Source organism: Microchirus variegatus (assembly GCF_963457635.1).
Source record: "Microchirus variegatus genome assembly, chromosome: 6".
Classification (NCBI taxonomy): Eukaryota; Metazoa; Chordata; class Actinopteri; order Pleuronectiformes; family Soleidae; genus Microchirus; species Microchirus variegatus.
Window position 1 is genome coordinate 6,387,463 of NC_139807.1, and position 21,375 is coordinate 6,408,837.

At 41.2% G+C, this 21,375-nt stretch overlaps 1 protein-coding gene across 1 annotated transcript in view; it reads right to left on the bottom strand.

Moving 5' to 3' along the window:
* slit3 (slit homolog 3) overlaps positions 1–21,375 on the bottom strand; it is a gene marked incomplete at both ends in the record, with an annotated part of 258,540 nt that overhangs the window by 99,915 nt on the left and 137,250 nt on the right. Inside the window, one exon of the mRNA XM_083891564.1 lies at positions 9,665–9,736. Coding sequence (XP_083747690.1) covers positions 9,665–9,736 — 72 coding nt within the window. The remainder of the gene's footprint in view (positions 1–9,664; positions 9,737–21,375) is intronic.

The following is a 21,375-nucleotide window of genomic DNA, read 5'->3' on the forward strand; positions in this document are numbered from 1 at the left end:
GGAGAGTTTCAGACCAACACAATTGTCTGGGGGGACAAAAGGTTGGAGATTGAAAATGTATGAATGGGAAGACAAAAAAACAAGACTTGACAAGAAAAGATGGAGGGCTAAGTGGAGTAAGTGGACAAATGATGACTGGTTCACTTTAAATGAACTATTCTAACATATTATATATGTATTATTATCATTATCATATTATTAAATTGCAACATACAGCATATATGTTAGACAACTGATTCTGGTTGTCGTTCTGATGGATTAGTTTGAGTCCTTGATAAATACCATTAATGCAAAGTGGACGCACATCCGCAACGGCGGCCGCTTCATGTAACCTTAACTCAGTAAATGGTCTTTCATACAAAAAGGGTTTTTGACTTGCAAATGATGAGTCTGCTTTTAATGATGCTCAAGGATAAATGATGTTTTGATTGTGTTCTGGACTGAGACTGGTACATGAAGTCAAGGATGGTAAGCGGCCTTTATTGTAAAATCAGTCAGACTGAATAAAACATTAAATATTCATAAAATGAATTCATGATTATAATTTTTTTTTTTGAAAGACGATGGATACATATTAGTCAAAGGGTCATTTTAGTCAAATTAAAGCAACGATACAAAACTCTAAACTGTCAATTTAAAAGGCTAACGACTACTCTTGCATAGATTGTCTTTTCCACAACATAAGTTTGAGTAAACGTTACCTTAAAACTGAATTGCAAATCCAATCATTGTCATGAAAAATAGGGGAGTTTGTTGGTTGGGGGGGGGGGGGGGGGTGCTGTCAAGCTAAATTTATTACAAAGAAGACAAAGCTATTGACATTTCTTCTTTCCTGCCTCGTCTGATCACAACCTTTAATGAATCAGTGACATCCTGCCAGTAAAGGAAGTGTGTAGGAGGTTTGTGCCATTCAAAGAAAAATGAGAATCTGATTTCAGGGAAGATGGCCATCATATATTTTTATTCCTCATCTCTATATGATGCTTTTTCAGATTTCCACAGGCTGCATTTATACGCCTGACTCTTTTGTCCACTGTTGGAATTGTGGTAAACATAAAAGTAGCTGAGAGTAAGCATCTGCAATGACAAAGACACACAACAATGCAGGTCAGAAAGTGTGTATTTGTGTGCACGCAGACACTTGTGTGTGTGTGTGCGAGCGCACGCACAGCCGACACAATGTTCTCACCTCCCTCTAAGGCCCTGTTGTCATAATTCAAACAAACGGCCATCGCTGCACTGCATTGTGGGTAGGGAAGCGTGAAGCATGGCGGCGTTTTATGAGTGAGAGGAGAGGGGAGAGGATGACAGGGAGGAGAAAGGTAAAGAAGTAAAGCCATGGGGTGTGTTCCTTTTTGCTCTGTCACTAATGAACTGGACGGTTGCATTGGTGCAGATATTGCACATCACACACTCTTGAACACATTCTTCCAAAACCACCTGAAGCTGCTGTGAGTGAGTGGATGTTGAGCATGGGCGGACCCACTGGGAGAGATGAATTAAATTTCATCACAATAAAAAAAAGTGTGTGTGAGAGCGAGAAAGCAGGCAGATGGAAAACAAGGTACAGTGCGAGGACGAGATGGCCACGGAAGATAAAAAAAGTGTGTCTGTGTGGGCTCTGAGGTGTAATGTGAGCGCATATGAAACGGCTGTACCTTATCTGATGGGTCCATGCTTCTCTCTAATCCAACTGCGGCCACATGCCTCACGGCATGAGTGGCTTTCATATGTTGTGATTTAAGCATGACTATGATTTTACATACACATACACACTATCAGATCACAGTTATCTCTGTCTCTCTCGCTCTAGTAGAAAGCATAAATACTGAATTCAAGTGTAAAAGGGGTGTGCGTCTCTCCCTTAGAAAAAAAACATTCAGTACGCATATGTGATACAGTATAATACTTCAAGAAAGATGTTTTTTTAAATTTATTGTGGAATGATTTGATACTATTTAATACAATATAATCTTTGTTTAATGCTGACGTTCGTTTTTCAATTACCCATAAAAACAAACCAAATCTGCCATTGCTTATTTCTGAGCTTCCCCTGTCACTGTGTTTATACGGAGCCCCCGAAGTGACATGAGAAAAAAAAAAATTCAAAGTCGAGATCTCGACTTTTAGTTTCCCAAAAAAATCTGAAAAAAAAAATAATAATAATTTTTTTTTTTTTCATATTTCTTTGGGAAACTCGAGATCTCGACTTTGAAACTCGAGATCTCGACTTTGAATTTTTTTTTTCTCATGTCACTTCGGGGGCTCCGTACCTGAAGTGACATGAGAAAAAAAAAAAATTACGAAAAAAAAAAAAAAAATTGAAATCTCGAGTTTCCAGAAAATCTATGGAAAAATTTTTTTTCCCACATTTTTTGGGAAACTGGAAAAAAAAAAAACTACTGAATGAAGCAAAATTTACCATTATAATAGTCGGCATCACCCTGAACAAGGATCTCTTGAAAATAGTTGCAAACTTCTTAAGGAATAATTTTCAAATAATAATTCAGGAAATGATCCATTTGCCCTGATGCACTTTGACAGTGAGCTGACTTTCTCAAAAAAACCAAAAAGTATCTCGAAATGACTTGAAATTTACCATCATAATAGTCGGCATCGCCCTGAACAAGGATCTGTTGAAACTATTTGCAAACCTCTTAAGGAATATTTTTAATTCATTTTTGAATTTCTGGAAATGATCCATTTGCCCTGTTGCACTTTGACACTGAGCTGACTTTCTTCAAAAAAACATTATGCACATATGCGTTGTGCCGAATGAGGTTCCACAGTGTATTATTTTAGCCTGTGCGTTCCTTATCATGCATTACCATAACTGAAACATCTTCTTCAGCTCCCACTATAGGAATACATACTTCCTACGGGCCCTGCACTAGTTATATCAATACTGATTTTTGTTGCACCTCTATAATATAACATTCTCATTAAATGGGGGTCAGACAAATATTATTGCATCATGGTCATTTGTATGCATGGATTTGTATTTTGTTTCCATGGAGCACACACTCCGACTGCAATTATAGCATTATCCACTGTGTATGATGAGTCATCATCAAATCCATCACCTGGATAAATTCCCATTTTATTAGTTAATTCATTTTTTAATCGTGTTGTATCACAGCTACATGAATAAATAAGACATGTTATGGCTTGTAAGTTTATGAATTAATTGTTGGGATTTTATGTTGCAAATTAGCTTGCATCAAATTGCCCCCCTCAGGGATGAATACAAGTTAAATTGAACTAAATTACTTGGATAACAATTCTTATTTCAAACTGAGGTTTTTGCAAAAGCTGAATACAGATGTACAGTGTTTATATTAATGCTAAAAGAAATAGCTCACTGGGGTCAATGTTATGCACACAATGACTACACTGGATTTACTCTGGATATCTGAGCAGCTCTCCCTGTCGGCTCATGACCATGGATAAGGCTCCTATAGCATTCTCTGTAAATGAAATGCTCAGAAAACAATATTTCATAACTGATGAGTAGTTTTGCTATCTGGAGTGGTTGGTTGGAAGTTGTCCATCGCCGTTTTTAAAGTGACTCACAAACTGTAAAGATGAGAGGAAGAGCAGAACGTACTTCAAAAACAGTAGATGACTCAGTCAAGGCCTTCAATAACGCATACGTTCTAAGACCTACACGCTTTGACAGCGTTAGACCAAAGAGGCAGTAACAGTTCCGAGGAAATGATTCAACTTCAGTGCTGTGCTGACTAAAATGTACTTCTCTTTTTGTCTTACAGCGTGGGCGGTGTGGCGCAAAGTTAGTTCTCAGTTTTCAGTTAGGTCAGTTTTCAGAGGACTGACAGCATTTTCAATGCTGCTTTGAAGCTTCAAAACATTTGGATTTATAGGGTTATAAGTGTTGATGTATTCCAGTGTGCAGAAGACAACCTCTCTTGCACTATATTCCTCCCTGGTTTTAAGATTCGGGAATAAATTAAGCAGCTCTTCTGCATTTTGGTTTCTTAAATGGAATTGGACATTTTCTCCACTCGACCCAGAATATAAGAAAAGCCAACGAACTGAGAAATAAACCAGAAATGTTAGGACAGGGGCCACAGTGTGCAGGGTGTGGTGGCTACGTCACTGATCTGCTGCATCTTTTAAATCTGCTGTTCACACTGGGAGCATATCAGCTGCTGCTGTTTTACATGGAGTTTGCATATGAAAAGTGACATTAATAACATACTGTTAAATGCCACTGTGCTCTGTACTAAATGCCAGAACTCTTAAAGCGACACTGCGTAGTATTTATGGGTTTATATAACCCAAAATCCACTTTTTTATACATATTATGTGCTCCTGCATTGTCGAGTCGCTGTATAATAGTTTTTGTTTCATTTCCGTAGTGTTTCAAAAAAAGTCATGTAAAATAACATGGTCACGGGCCGCTGTTGCATAGCCACTGTTAGCAGCGAGACGCCGTGTTTCTACGGGAGCCTGTAAGGACAAACCCGAGAGAACAAATCAAGCGTCGCTTTACTTGTAGTCCCGCCTCCACTGACGGAGCAGGAAGTCTGAGGTATAAACAAAGTGGAAAAGTACTGGTCAGCTGGAGAGAGCGCTGAGACGAGGCTGAGAGCGGATCTTTTTACGCGTTTAGAATGGAAGACCACACGTATTTTACAGCGATATACAAAAGACACACTTACACATCTGAATATATACTAGAACCTCATCTGCTGACACGGAGAAAGACGACGAGGACGACATTTGACCGGCTGAGGATACCGTAGCGCTCAGGGAAGGGAGGGGGTGAGCAGAGGAGCAGTTTGTTGTTGGTTAGGGTTATTTCAGCCTCTCCTCTAGATGTCACTATAAACTACTTACTTCACCTCTAAGTAAGAAGCCTGCCAATACTTCAAAATAAAAGCCTGGTTGAAAAGGAACACTTGGGCGCTTTTACTTTTGACATCTTCAACAGATAAAGATATTGAAACTGTGGTCAAACATATGTTTTACCGTCTATTTTGCTTTTTATTCTCAAGGAAAACAGCGCACCTACGATGCACAGCTCACACGGGCAGTGTGGCTGCTCTAATCCGATAACGTGTGCCTAAATGAAAAGCAAGCTGTTCCGCGAACACAGATGTACTGCTCATGCTTCCAGTGTGGACCCAGACGAAGCAGACTTTTTTTGCTGAGGCAAGACAAGACAAGGATACAACTACACGTGACATGATAAGATTAAATAATGAAAAGGACATTAAAAAAAAAAAAAAAACTGACCAGGGTATCAGCATGTCGGATGCAACATTGGTACAACCACAAAATACGTAAAGTGTCTTCACAGTGCTTTCCATCCATTCTAACTTTACACGTGCCTTTATCATCTGTAGTTTGACTGACGGGTTGAGTTTAGGGGAATGACAGGACCAGCAGTCAGCACACTGTATGGAGAATCTCACACACAAGCATCTACACACAGACGCATGGCATGCACATGTCTCCTCAGGTTAGCGGGTTGGCTACGATAATCGTTTGTGTCTGCTTCTTGGCAGTTTCAGCAAGGCAGTCAATCTGATTGCAGGGGTCGAAAAGTGTCCGCGAGTGTGCACGTGCACGTGAAGGGGAAAAAAAAAGTGTAATAATTGGCATACAGTGCAGCGGTAGCCACCGGAAGGCAAGGAAGGAAACATCTAAGAAAGAAAAGAGAAGAGATCCCATACCTCTGAGAAACATGGTGAGCGAGTGAGAGAGAGAGAGAGAGAGAGAGGGAACGAGATTGAGAATGACAGAGGGAGTGAGAGGGAAAGAGCGAGAGGAGGAAGTGAGAGCGAGCAGGTGAGAGACAAAGTGAGAGGGAGCCGTGTGAGAAAGTCAATGCTGTGTCCACCAGGGACAGAATGTCAAGATGGCTTTTTTTCCATCAGCGGTGTAATGGAGGGTTGGGGCCTTTTACTGCAGGAGTCACCTTGTCTAATGCGGGAGGGGATGGAGCGAATGAGAGAAGGGGGAAAAAAGAGGGCGAGAGGGAATTTAAGGCAAGGGAGGCAGGGATGGACGGAGGGAGGGGGTGGGGGGAGAAGGAATAGATTCAAAAAGACAAAGAAAACAAAACTGACAGACTCAAGAGAGACCATGAGGGACAGAGAGAGGGAGGTAAGTAAAACAAAAAGAGAATAATAGATAAATGCTAAGCCAATTTGGTTGTATAAAGGATAAAGAATGACACAATGACAGATGAGGAACTACTGGAAGATGGAAGGAGACGTAAAGGAAAGTGGAAATAAGAGAAACAAATAGTATGGAAGGAGGGGTGAAGGGAGGAGGTGTTGCCAAATGTCAAAAAAAAAAAAAGAAGAGGGTGGAAAAATTAATGATCTTCATGTACCGTGATTCACTTTGTAAGTCAAAGCAATTTAGTGTGAAACATTTTAACGAGTGCAGAGACAACTTGATTAATACGGCTTTATGGCTTTGGCACAACGCAAAGAGTTGTGTTAAAACAGCGAGTGTCGTGTTAAGAAGGAAACGGGCAGAGTGAGAGCAAACTCTGGAAACTTGGGGCCAATTCCAATTCCTATCGTAACCCTCAAGCTCAACCCTTAATCTTAACTGGCCCTCAAAACCAAGTGTTGAGGGTTATTTTGTCACTTAGAAATGGGACACGACTAAAATGCAGGTACGTCTTCAGACTGTGGGGGGCAGAATAACGCGTCCAGTCTGTCAACTCCAAAAAAGAAGAAGAAGAACATATTTACGTCACGATTATTGATTACGATCCGTTTGTCAGTCAAGTTATTAGGTTGTCAGTTAGTTATAAGATGATACTCATACAAATACCACAACCACGGATATATTCAGCTGACAGTTACCACACACCACAGCTTATTAAAAAGAAAACCATAGCAAACCATCGATTGTCTGCACCGGCCGACTATTGACAAAAGATCGTAAAATTAAAATAAACAACAATGACGTCAGTAATCCATAATATGGGCCTAAACTAAGATAATACAATGGTTTTCATCATTTTTATATCTCTATTAACAAAGAAAATACTTAATTTGTAGGGTACTTGTTTCGCTGCTTTCGACGACATCTTTGTTTTGTCAAAACACGCAATGCATTCTGGGTAGCCCTTGCTCCCAAGGGTGGTCTTGGAAAATCTCAATATTGAGGGCGATACAGCCCTTAAACTCGCATTTTTCTTAGAATCGGGACAGCACTTGCACTAGAGGGAGCACGCATTTTTTAGATTGAAGGTTAAGCAAGGAATTGGAATTCAACCTTGTACCTACAGTACAGTCGATCTGTTCAGAGACACAGGCAGAAGAACCAACAATGGTGAAAAGAAAGAGCAGGGACGATGGGAACAAGAAACTGGGGTCATTGGATTCAAAAGTCCGAGTTTCTGCACATCCAGAACAAAATGTAGTCCTGAAAGTTTCCTTAAATCAAACCAAAGCCAGCAGTAATTTTAAACTGTCTCTAAAATGGCAGATTGATGTGTTTTAAAACAAAAAGCGAGCAGTGCGGATGTAGCCTCAGCTAACCCTTCCCAGGATAAATACAGGTTAAATGCACTGACATCGATATGTAAGGTTTACGTCCCCCACTGCAATAAAAGATGTGATCTATTCTGCAGTCGGGGTCATTTCTGGGCGCCGGATTTGAGTTAGTTGTGAAACACTCGAGTGCATCTGGGGTGAAAGACGTAAGGTCGTGCTTGTGTTGAGTGTGAAGTGCTGTCCGTCGTGAGACGGGAGAGTGGATTAGATGATCAGAGGGCCAACCTTAACTCAGAGGTTTGGAATCCAGCCATGGGAACTGACACTCGCTCACTTAAATACGCACAAACACACACACACACGCGCACTTTCAAGTCCATTTAACCTGCGAGCAATAATGTGGCAGCCATATTGAACTTTCCATCACACATGGGAAAGGAAACTGACCGGGAGAGCACACGTGCACGTCCGAGTTACTGTAACACGATACACATCTATCAACCACACCGATCTGTACCGTTCAAGGATAAGTACGTTTTTAAGTTGACGTACGGCAAATATTCAGACGATTGACCTCGGACAGAGTAAACAATGTCATATTAAGGCTCAAAATTGGAGCTTCACATCCTTTTTTTCCAGGAATGTGAGACATATCACTTTTTTTGTGAGCACTTAAACAACTTCCTTATCTATATTGGCTCCAAAGCTGAGGGTTTATTTTCATTTTTTTGGGCCGTTATAGAGCAGTTGAAAAAAAAAAAAAAAAAATCAGTTTAGGGGGTAGCTTTTGATTAGCGGAGTGGAATGACTTAAATGTATAAAATATGACCAAAGGAGACTGGCTTGATATCAAAATATGATTTGATTTAGCGGTTGGTTTAAATCCCTCTTTGTGTAAACGTATTAATTAAGTGTCCTCGCATAATTTAAAGGGTAGATCACTATTATGTTTTTGCACACTGTAATAAAAAATACCATAAATAAGAAACCCATATTTTTTTTTTTTTTTATCTAATTAAGCCAAATTATATTGTTTCGTTCCATCACTCATTTTGAAACTTGAACTTTGAAATTATGCTTTTGATTTATGTCAAATTCTCCTCCTCTGTCAAAACACCAGAGAAAATGTGTATTTCCACAAAGAAAGACACAAATCTATTCTATTCTATTGTTTAATTTGTTCTTTTCTATCTAAACCAACTGTATATATTGAACACTCCGCGCACCGAGGACATGTTTATTCCCGAGAGTCTATGGAAAAGCTTCCAGTGCAGCACCAGGCAGGATTTATCAGCCATTATTGACGAGCGCCATTGATTCGGCAGCATATTGATTGCACTACTGGTGATTAGGACATCATGAATAAATGACAGGGCGGTATTGAACACTTGATGAGGATAAACCCTCTTATACCCTGGACAGGAAGGGAGGAAAGAGTTTAAAAAAGTGGGAATATTTGAGAGAAAATAGGACAAACCTCAAGGAACTGAAAACTGAAAGTGATTTAGAATTTAGTTTTTCTCAAATTAACGTCTTAACTATAAACGCCACAGATATTGTGGGTAAAATCCTTCATTTTCCTCAAATGTATAAGCTTTAAATTTCTCCTCTAACTCACCATGGGAGCCATCTGTATTCGCCCACATATTGAAATTTACAGTGACGTTTAAACCACTAAACCTCATGGTCGCAGGCACCATCAATACTACACTGACGCGCCGTGGCGTCGTCACAGACAAATGTGACGGTTCTGGAACGTCTTCGTTCATTCTCGGTGGTCGCGAGACAGGCCAACCAATCAGACGACCGCTATGCTCGCTCGCTCCCCCCTCCCCTCCCCTCCGTTTAGAGAAATTACCGTCCAGTTTGTTTAATATTGTCTCGTAGCAGATTTGACAGACCCACATCACTGGTCCATCCATCTTGGTTGTTATAGCGGCACGGCTCATATTAGTCACGCTTCTATCAGTTTGCATCTCACAACGATCTCATGTGAAGTTGTGTTTCCCATTTGGAGCCAACATTTCTTGAATTATAAAAAAAAGGCTCTTTGTGGTTTCGGTCCAATGCAGTATAAAAGAAAAACAAAAAGGGATGGGCAAAAAAAAAAGATGTGTGAGAGGGAGGGAGTAAAAAGAAAGAAGATGGAGGGAAGGAAGGAAGGAAGTAATTGTGCTTACAGGTTCTTGACGTTGGTGACTCCTCTGAAAGCTTTCCTCGGAACCGACTGAATCTGGTTCTCGCTGAGGTCTCTGGAGAGAGAGAGAGGGAGAGAGAGAATGACGCAAGACATTAGTTGAGGTATCCCAAGCACTCAGAGATGTACAGGTCAGCTGATAAACAAAACCACGGAAATGTGCAACACGTGCACACAGGATCAGCCTATATATGTGTGTGTGTGTGTGTGAACAGAAGAATATATATATATATATATTCTTCTGTTCTATTTCAGAAGAACAAAGTCAAAGAGGGAGAAAGAGAAAGGATGACATGACATTTATGATCAATGGAACCATTTTCAAAGACAAAAATACATATCAGAGCTGTAGCATGTGTGTGTGTGTGTGTGTGTGTGTCTGTGTGATGGGGAAACAACATGGAATATGGAAGACACACTGGTTTTAATGTAAAAGATTAAAAAATAAAATAAAAAATAACATAACTTGCCCTCCTACAGTGCAAAGTTCCTCTGTTGGAAAAGATGAAGCAATCGCACGTAAACACACACTTTTCCTTGCTTCTTGTACGTGCACACACACACGCACGCACACAGCACATCACTAATGAAAACCTATATGAGTGAAATGATTTCTGACATGACACAATGGCCTGGCCTTAATTCTATTAGTGCTGTTTGTTGGGGGGGGGGGAGCCTTGGCAGGCGGACAGCGCTCCGAAAATACAATGTAATTAGATCGAGAGAAAGAGAGGTAAGAAATATCAGGCGAGCTATTCACCGTTTACTCCTGCCAGTCAGGTCTGAATCATACAAACATGCACCAACACACTGTGGTAGATAGTGGACGCACATTTTAAAATGTAAATAGGCAGCACTTAAGAGCAAAAGAACTCTCCCTGGACTTTTCTGTTTGACCTTCACGTACACACACACACACACACAACTGTATTAATGTAAATTATACACTCTAAGCTATAATTTACATTATACACTCGCTAAGTTAGACTTGAGGAAAAAGAGGTTGCGAACGTTAATCGACGAGTCCGTGCTCCGAAAACAGAAAATTAATTCCGATTCGTCATTCCGGTTGTTTCTCTTTCAGCTTGTGTGTTTTTCTGGCTCTTTCCTTTTGTTTGACAAGAGATGAGCACGACTCGCCTTTTTCCTCCCCACCAAGGCCTTGATGGGAAAAAGTATGTGCCTGGCATCGCGCACTGTTTAGGCAAATTAAATATGCGAAATGTTGCTTTGCGCTCGTGGAACTGAAGGAGCAGGAAAAGAGGGGAAGCGTTTGACGGACAGGAACGGCACTATGGTATTTTTAATATGCAGCGCAGCGAGAAAATATCCCTCAGATTGTTTTTGTTTTCTCTCTTCGCTGCAGCCATGCTGATGTTTATGCTAGTAAACAGGAAGTACATAGTTCTCATGTATCGTTTTTAGCAAAAAATGACAGAAAATGAGTATTGTCTGATTTCTTTACATCTGGTGCTGTTGTTAACCCTTGGGTACACACCAAGAAAAAAGCAAAGCATTTTATTTTACTATTTTATTTTATTTACTTATGATAACAATAATGAATATATATATATATATATATATATATTTTTTTTTTTTGTTAAACCCTACAATATTTCAGATAAAGGCCTCTACCAAACGGTTGAGACGTCTGTTCATAATAAAGTAAAACATTCAGCTTGATGCACTTTTCAATGTGATATAGTGACTTAAAGTGTGGTCGACCAAATGGTTGAGTAGTATTTCAAAGGGTTAAAGTGTGTGAGGGATTAAATAGGTTGCATGGCCACCATATTGGAAATGATTCATAAGAGGACAAGGACATCAACAGACGATGGTGTGAGACTTATGCACAAGCCAATGTGCTAATATCTGTCAAAGTAAAGGGAGCCTTAATTGGAGTATTCTGTACTTCTCTATACAGAACGTGACCCACTTATGGCTTATAGAGAAAAAAAAAAGCCACATGCAGAGACTTAATGTGGCGTGGCATAATGCTGGAATGAGTCTGCACCTTAAATTGCCAAGATGGAGTCGTGCCAGTCAAGTGTTGAGGTGCCGACCTGCTGCACCACATTACATCAGGTTTACATCCACACTGTGGAGATACTGGCACTGCTGTGTATACACAGTATATATATATATATATGTGTGTGTATTTGCACTGACATTTTTCACATGTCGTCTATCGTCTGAAAACATTAAAAAAGTCGCATTTCTTAGTGGTTCCATTGCCAAATAAATCTTTTATTGTTTTGTTTACCAGGCATGATATTTATTTCTTATTTCCTCTAACAGAAGGAAAAGCCATCCGAGTCAAATAAAATCCATTATGAGACCATGTGTGTCTTTGTCTTTTATGACTGCACCTGAGCGACTGACACCAGTTCCGGGAGTTCACAGTTTAAGCTGCCAAAATAATAATAATAAAAAACAAAAAAAACAAATGCGTCAAGAGGTTTTGAATGAGGTTTTCATTATATAGGTGGTCACTGGTTGTCCATTTGTGTGATTGCTTTTCGGGTTATGGAAATGTTGTTTCTTTTATAGTCGAGCTGCATCCAGCACTCTCACTGTCGGGGTGACATTTTGGGACACATAAAATGTGTTTATAGTGAGATAAAGTATCCGCCTGATAAATGTGTTTGTGGTAATTGACTAAAGGTGCACACATGTGCAACCTTTTTTTTTTTTTTTTAGTACAAATACAAAGGCCTTATTAAACTAAAAGTGAACATGTGCCCTTTAAGAAATACCATACATCTCATTTAAATGTAAATACATGTGTTGATCACAATCATCTCAACGAGCATGATTCATGGATAGGGATCCCTGAAAACAACATGACAACTGTTAACCGTCTTGGCTTTTTTCCATGTCACATTATATACTTCCCAATTTAAATAATAACGGTGTGCGCTAACGTAATGTATTACCTGCACTTTCAGCATGCAGCGTCGGGCTATTTCTTCATGTAAACAGTTGACATCTCATCTCTCTGTGAGTCACACCTGCCGACCTTTGAGCAGAGCAAAGGCCATCGCCAACAGGAGATTGGCTTATGATCCTTGAAAAGGACACTCACTAATAGACTCGCCACACAAACACACACAGGTACACAAAACCGGGGCCGGGATGGTTTGCACACCAATGCCGAGCAATCTGCTCCCCACATTTCAATTAATGGCTTTAGCCTTTTTGGCCCTCCTCTATTGCTAGAGCATTTTCAGGAGGCGGGCAATTAATCTCCAAAAATTCTATTAAAGAGACAGATGGCTATTTGAATTATACATCAGCTCCAGTAGAATGACAAATTCAGTGAATTTTACTCGTACTGAAACAACTGCATATGTTTTTTAGGACAGGGGGGGTTTTCAGGACATATTCATTCATTCATTCATTCATTCATCTACCGCTCTATCCTCCACATGAGGGTCACAGAGGGTACCAGTGCCAATCCCAGCTGACATAGGGCAAAAGGTGGGGTAAAACCTTGACATCGGTCCACCACAGGGAAACACAGAGACAAACAACCATCCACTCTTAAGCCCAATTTATACTCTTGCGTAAAGTGCTCTGCGTAGGCTATGTAGAGACTCTGCATCGACGCAGAGACTGTCGAAGAGCCTCTGCGTCGTCTCCGACTGCACGAAATATTTTTTAAGTGTCCGTCACTCCGTCAAGGGACTACGGAGACGGCAAGAGCTGCGATTGGTCCTCAGGACAGGCTGAGCGAAGCTGCTCTGTGCCGGCTCTCAGTGCGCTCCGGGCGTCCTGACAGAGGCGGAGCTGATCCCCGCCGATAACGCCGCGGCCGAACTATAAATACGTCATATCTTAACACACACAGCACATGTTTAGACCCTAAATGGCCAATTTCTCGCCTCAAATTATCTTAAAACTGCGTTCCGTCACACAGAAAAGTGAGAAACGGCCACTGTTTCAACAACAACAGTCTTTCTCTCTCTTTCTTTCTCGGACGCCATTGCTCACTGTAGCCAGAAGCACAACAACCTTGCGCAGCGACCCCTACTGATCGGGCGGGAAATTGCAGCGAGTGTCCGTCACCACGACGCAGAAGTATAAATGCTCGAGGCGTCTCCGTGGTGACGCAGACGGATAACACATACGCAGTCGGAGAAGTATAATGTGGCCTTTACACCTACGGTCAATTTGCCTAATCCCTGAATCCGCATGTTTTTGGACTGTTGGGAGGGGGGGGGGGGGGGTGACTCTTTGCAGAAAGGCCCTTGTTCGGTGTCTTCTTGCTGCAAAGGCAAGAGCGCTAACCACTACACCAACCGCATGGCCTCAAATAGTTTATTTCAGGGAAAATTCAATTCAACTAAAGATATTGAGAGACAACACCAAAATATGAGTGAGTTTACAAGAGTTGAAGAAAGCCATGTTTGGCATACGCAGGAACAGGAGAACATAAGAAGAGAATGAGTGGGAAGAAAAGGAGGAAAAGAAGAAGAACTCCAACAGCAACAGCAGCAGATGAAGAAGAAGAACACGAAAGGGCACTCTTCCATTATCCATTTCATGTTTGTCATGGTTTCCTAAGTACTGTAAAATTGATTGAATTCTGACCAAATGTCTTCCAGACCTTCTCCCTTTCACCAAAAAAAAAAGACCCCCCACTCTTTATTAGAGTTTCCCAGGCGAGGCGTCTCCTCTCTGGGCATGATGACTCTCTGTGGCCCCTAGAAGTCTTGGGGGGGGGGGATTGAGAATGACAAGCAGTAGCCTCGTCTGGTCGGGCTGGTGTTGGTGGTGGTCATTTTGGTGTGTGTGTGTGTTTGCTCGCAGCTATCACCTCCTCCATATTAACTTCCATTATTCATGTGAGGAGAATAATAACACTTGCCAAGTCACCCTTTGTCACTTCAGATATTACTGTTAACCCTTCTACACACACACACACATGCACACAGACACACACACACACACAGCGCAGGGACGTTCCATTGTGCCTCCTTGGTGGGGCTGATCTATTCACTTTCAAATCAAATTTGCATTTTGAAATGACGCAATTAGCAAATTGCAAAGGATGCAATTAATCAAATTATATGTTTGATTGTGCTAGGCCAGTTTAAAAAATGCAATGCAGAAATAAATTGATAGATAGATAAATAGGGAGGTAGGTAGGACCAGAAAATGTCGTGCGAGTAAGTGCTTTTGTCCGTTTTTCAGAATAACTTCCAATATCTGGTAGTTATTTGCAATTTACTGCATGTTAAAATACTGCTTTAACAATTTAAGATGAAGAAGAACAAAAAGGTTTATTTAGACGAACACGGCAGTCGTACATGGACAACAGATTTTGCGTGCTAAATTTGAAATTCAAACAGTATAAAAACACATTGACAACGACATTGTTCCAGTGTGTGTGCAAAAACAGGCAACAAAATGGAAAGTATAGACGTTCTTCCCACTAATCCTCTCTGGCGACAACGACGCCGATTCTCCGGCTTCCTGAAACAGCGGGAGTGAAATTACCGCGATATTCATCACAGTGGGAATTTTTCCAATAGCGCAAAACATTGCGTAACTACGTTAAAGGCGCCATATGTAAGAATGTGGCCAAAAACGGTTACTACATTCAAATTCAAAGTACCGAGGTCTTTTAGGTTTCGTTTTCTGACGTAACTGGCAACCCCTGGTTGCTCGGCAGCTGAGACTCTACTGACTGCAATGACTGGTAGATGGCGGTAGGTGGCGCCACATGTCAAAACAACATATTTTTTTAATGCAAATATTTTGTCTGTACTGTTGTTGTTGTGAGTTCATTTTTTATATGAACATTATTCCTGAGTCTCTGTGACATATTAGGAGGATTTTATGGCCAGTTGCTTTAGATTTATTACATAATGCAGCTTTAAAGGGTTAAAAATATCACACTGCAAATTGAAGCACATGACGTGTTGCAAGTAAATGTTATAAGTGGAAAATAAAACTACACCTAACCTTCATACACACACACACAGACACACAGTGATCTTTTTTCCCTGGGCATCTCACCCTGCACTTTTCCATGTAACAGTAGACACCAGATATTAGACAGATCCGCCCTCAGGCTGATCCAGATATAAGGAAAGGGTGGTTCAGCCCAGAAACCATTAACCTGCAGACAGAGGAGTGGAGGAGCAAAGCCTTTTTGATTTCATACGACTCTGTGTGTCAGTCTGCATCACAGGAGGTCTCGGTTCAACAGAAAATGACAAGGAGGGCTGGCAAAAGGTGTGTGTGCCTGTGTGTCAGGTGGAGACTGTGAGTCTCTCTGTGTGGAGGAAAGCAGCAGGAGTGAGAGTGGAGGGGCCTAACTACAATGTGGCCGTGCGCATCTTTGTGTGTGTGTGTGTCTGTTATTAAAAGGCGAGCGACTGCTGCAGAAGAAAGAGAGAGAGAGATGACCTTTGGCTGGGCTCCAGGGGTGAGATAAAAAGGGGAAAGCAGATGAAGGAGGAAAAATTGTGGGGAAGAAAGAATAGAGAAGGAAGTCAGAGGTGGCACATTTTTTATTTTTTTTGAAACCCCAGAGACTGATGGTTACCGCTCTTTCCATCTTTCCCGTCTCTTCTATCACTTTCTTATTCCACCCTTCTTTGCTATCGTGCTTTCTCTCTCCGAGTCTCTGTCTGTCTCCTTCTCCCCTCCCTTGAGGACTGTAACTGCATTTAATATTGTTCCATAAAGAGAGTGATAAATATCGACTGCTGCGCAGCTCATATTACCCTTGTTTTTAAGGCACTCCACTGTAGGATAAGACCAAAGTCATGCAGCAGGTCTCACCGTACTGTGGAAGCCATTCAGCATCCTGTGGTATCCGTAACCTTGGGAACAATTTAAATGTCCTGTCTGCCATTTTAACTTACTATTAAGTATTGCCTTTAAGTCACAATAAATATGTAGTGAGGTTTTAAAGACTGGGGAAGTGGATGTTTTGAATGAATTCCCGCTAGCTTTTAGAGCAGAGTAACTCTTTCAATTCATGTTATGACTTTAAGTGGTGAAAAGAAAAGGGAAAAAAACAGCACTTTTTCTTTTTCCATTAGGATATTTGAAAGTCAACACTTGGATAACACGTATTTCTGGATGGCAAGAAATAGCACAGTTAGAATTCATATGATCTCATGGAAGAATGCGTATTCCAGTGCAACGGCAAATCGGTACATTAGAGCAAATAAGTCCAACTCAGCCTTTAATGCTCGAGCATTTATTTAGTTGGGCAACTTTAAACGGAACATACAGGAAACTTTTCAACCTTCATTCATCCTACGGGCTGTAAATGCTACACTTTTTTTTTTGGCAAAGCCGCAGATGAACAGCTCTATGCATTCAAAACTGGAACCTTCCCATTACGACCACGTCTTTGCTACAGAGCCACTCTACTTGAGTGATTCTTACTCGTGCCAACAAACTGAGGGAATATATTATCCAACATGCTGACAGAGCTTTGCAGAAAGCAACGCTTGCTCCGTGGGACTGGGATTTTTTTTAATGCATGTATATCAAGCTCACAATTTTAATTTGTCCATAGTTTGAGTTCGGGTAGGATTTCCAAAAGATATTAGTGCATTCTACTTTTATAGTTCTTCGTTCTCAGTTACACTTATCCAAAAATAAAGTCTGCAAGAGCAGAATTTACTCCTAATAGAGCGGTTTCCCCCTTGTTTTCAAGCACGCTCCCCTGGTTCTTGTGGCCAATTAGCAATCAGGCAAGGTTTAGCAATTTCTGTGCATTTCTCTGTGTGTTAAGAGACAGGAATTACTATCATCTTCAGCCTCTGACAATTTCCTCCAGGTTATTTCCTCCTGAAGCCAAACAGGAAGGGAAAATGTATTGAACAGCCACCAGAAGGCGACCAAGAAGTCTGGGGAAAATTAGCCTATTTTGTCTTAACCCTAGAACACTATCGCTCAAATTCAAAACACCATCACTAACGCCGGGCGATTTTTACCCGAGATAATAAATATACCCAATAAAAAGTACTTGTCATCAAAATATATCAAAACATGACAATTTTGAGTAGTGTTCTTTTATTTTAAACTGTGTCATGTCTAACAAAAGGAAAGAAAAGCATCATGAGGGGACAAATATAAAAATGCTCCAAAATGACTGGAAAATGAGGAATTTGGGAACAAAAAAATAAATAAATAAAAATAATGAAGATGAAAACTTGGTTTTCATGAAAATCACATACATTTATTTGCACCCGACCATGGTGTTCTAGGGTTAATCATGAGTTTTGGGTCTTCTTCAATGGCACATGAAGTCAATTCTGTAAATGATGTTCCCATCCCCAATCTCGAGGCTTCAAAACACATTCAAGTTCAGATTCCTGCGGATGTTCCATTATGATGGAGCAACAACTGTATTTGATATGTCTTGAATAAAAAGTTGGATCCAACCATGGAACCAGCTTCCCATCATCATGTACATGCAGCCTTGCAGTGTGTCCTCTGTGTGCTGCTGCAATTAAGTACAATTGAGGACACACTCAATGGACTTTGCTGCCTTGCTTATCCCAGTCTTTGTAATTCCTCATCAGTCTTTGGACTCGTTGCCCTTGCTTGGTCTTGAAATCCCCTCCCCTCCACTCCCCCGCCCGCCCACCCCCTGCTCCACTCCCTGTGATTTAATTAAGTGGGTGCTTTATGAATAAAAACACTGCCCCCCCCCCTCCCTCTATTGATCACGGTGGACGGGGGAGCCTGACAGCAGCAGCAGCAGCAGCAGCGGCTGGGACAGGACGGGACAGGAGAGCCACTCTCCTAACTCGCTCCATTACACTGATCTAAGTAAGTGTGTGTGTGGGTCTGCGCGTGGGCGGGCAGTTGTGTGTCCACGAGCGACACTCGTAAGATTGTGTGTGTGTGTGTAGAGTGTAGACTACTGTGTGTGTGTGTGCGTGTGAGTGAAACAGCCATCAGGGAGCTGTAGCATCTAAATCAAACTAAGCGTTCTCAAAAGCTCTCATGGGCCCTTGCAAATCCTTCATTAGAGACGCACACACACACACACACACACCTACACACACGCGCGTGCTCCTCAAACGCCTCCTTTGATACATACACTGCATCAGCATTATAAATGGACATTGTCTGCACTTTTCGTTTCCCTCTCTCTCTCTCTTCCCCGTTGCTCTTTCCCCTCCTCTACCCATCGCTCTCCGTACGGCTGTAAGTATCTATTATGTTTTGTCGATACTGTAATTAAATTGGACAGCTTAATGCAATTCTCTGTGATCCATAGGCCTTTATGGATATAAAAGCTTTTCTGGCTCCGCGCCCGAAAGATGTCCAACAAATTTAGATGAGTTACTATGGGGGGGGGGGGGGGGAGAGAAAAAATTGTTGCAGAGGTTAAGGCGCACATGGTCATTTGTTATTGGCTAATTTACTTTAATGTCCCCGACGCCATTTTGTTTTCATACATATTCTCATTCGACTCGGGACTAAGTGATATTACTACTCCAGCTCCACTTTCCTTGTACGTCTTACTTTTTCTCCTTGTACTTTAGCAAAGCCATTTATTAAGCTAATAAAAATCTTCAGCAGCCAGTGGTCAAGAGACGTAGATTAGATGTACACGCAAAGAAGTGATAGATGGACGGAAGAGGGGGAAGAGGGTGGATTAACAGGCGGGAGGAGAACATGTGGAAACATCGTTATAGATGCAGTGATTGGAAAGACTGGAGATGGATGGTTGTCTTAGTGGCTCACATGTAAGAGGAGAAACTGACTCTTAGTTCTGACCAAAAGCGAATTTGATCGATATCAGACTAACCGAGTCCCACAAAACTCGAGCTCTAGAATAATATTAATTATTCACATGATAGCGGCTACTCAGTAAGCGATAGCAGCAACTGTTGCAGAGTCTGCAGAGTGTGTTTTTTTTATTTTTTTCATTTTTTATTTCCCAAACACACAACTGGCTCTTTTTCAATTAAAATTCAGACATGAAAAAGACAAATGATGGAGTTTATCTAGTCTGGGAATCAGGTGAAGTCTTTCATAAACCTGACAAGAACAATGTAATTATAGTTGTAACGAGTAAAAGGGCGGATAATCTATGTGTGTACAGTATAATTAAGAGTGAAAACTCGCTGACATTTTGTCACAATCGCATACGAAAAACCTGTCACAATTCTTTGTGTTTATTCTGACTTTAAGGGCCCACGAACTGATCAGGTGAGGCGAGTCATCGCGATCAATTATTAGACAGTTAATCTTCCATCATAAATGAGTTGATCTTAAAGCGTCACAAAGGGAAGAAGAAGAAAAAAAGAAGTGTGCACTGACATCTGATTGAGCTTATTCACGTTTAATTGACACGGCAACGGCATTCCAGTGTAATAGTGTAATGCATCAAAGTGATGAACTGATAATGGATTCTCTCACGTGAAATAAATGACTCCAGGAGAGACATGAATTACGCTGAGCTGCGAAGTTGACGGGAGGATTTTTAGTTTGAGATTTTGATTCCGAGAACAGCCCGTCGTGCCTTTATGCAAATGATTTCAAGAAGGGATGTAAGTAAATACTTGTGTCAATACTTCGAAAGGCTGTATTGATATGACGGCGGTTGTCTGACGGTGATTTTGAGGCTTTTGAGAGTATTTGCTTAAAAAAATACACTTTGAAGGGGAGAAAACACAAAATATATTGTATTATATAAAGATATCTATTGTATGACTTGATTCTTGATGATACACAGCCGTACTATCAAGTATTTCATTTAAAAAAAAAAGCACTGCAGAGCATCTTTTCACCTGGTATGGGTTGGGAAAATCTATATAGAACATGGGGAAACGAGGTTGAATGGTTGACATAGGAACAGGGGATGGATGGATGAACCCGACGACCCGAGTTTGACTCTTAACCAGCTTGACCATCACTGGAGGAGAGATGGACATGTTCTGGAGAAGTGGGTTGTTAGAGGGGACTAAAATAAAGAAGAGGAGGCACGAGGAAAAAGGAAACGGAGGAGAGAAAACAGGACGGTCGACAGCAGGGTGAAGTAATGAGGAGGGGGATTTGAGGCTGACAGGTGATGGAAAGAAAAGAGGTGACAGGTGAAAGGGGAAAAAACACAGAGAGGGAGAGGTTTGAGTAAAAGTATATTTGGGTGAAGAGTGATGGGGAATCACAGGAGAGAGACTTAGGTGTGAATAAAGAACGCTGACTGTGGTGTTTTTTTTGCCTTTATAAGCATCTGGGGAATACCTCCACAGCCATAAATAATACGCCACAAATTAGCAGATTGGACAGAAGAGGAGGGCTTTGTGTGTGTGTGTGTGTGTGTGGTTGGTTTGTGTTTAAAGATGAAAATTCACTTGTACACCGCGTGTCTTTGCCTCCGCGTCCACATCTGTTGTGTCTTTGCCGAATGCAGAACGTAAGTCATCTCTGCGAGTTCTGATCCGTCTCTCAGCAGGTCAGCGTTGTCAAGGCTACCGCAGGCCATTTTGCCAGCAGGCCAATTAACTTTTTCGAACAGAAACAGAACAGAACAGCGCAGGTGTCTCAACAGTGGCGGGGTTAGAGAGAACAAGAGAACATGTGTAATGTATGTGGGGATTTTTTTATATATATATGTTGCATTAAAAGAAACCAACAAGCAGAGAGAGCGGACATGTGAGATAAAAAAAAAAAAATGAGTAGTACAGAAGAGAAAAGGAACACAGC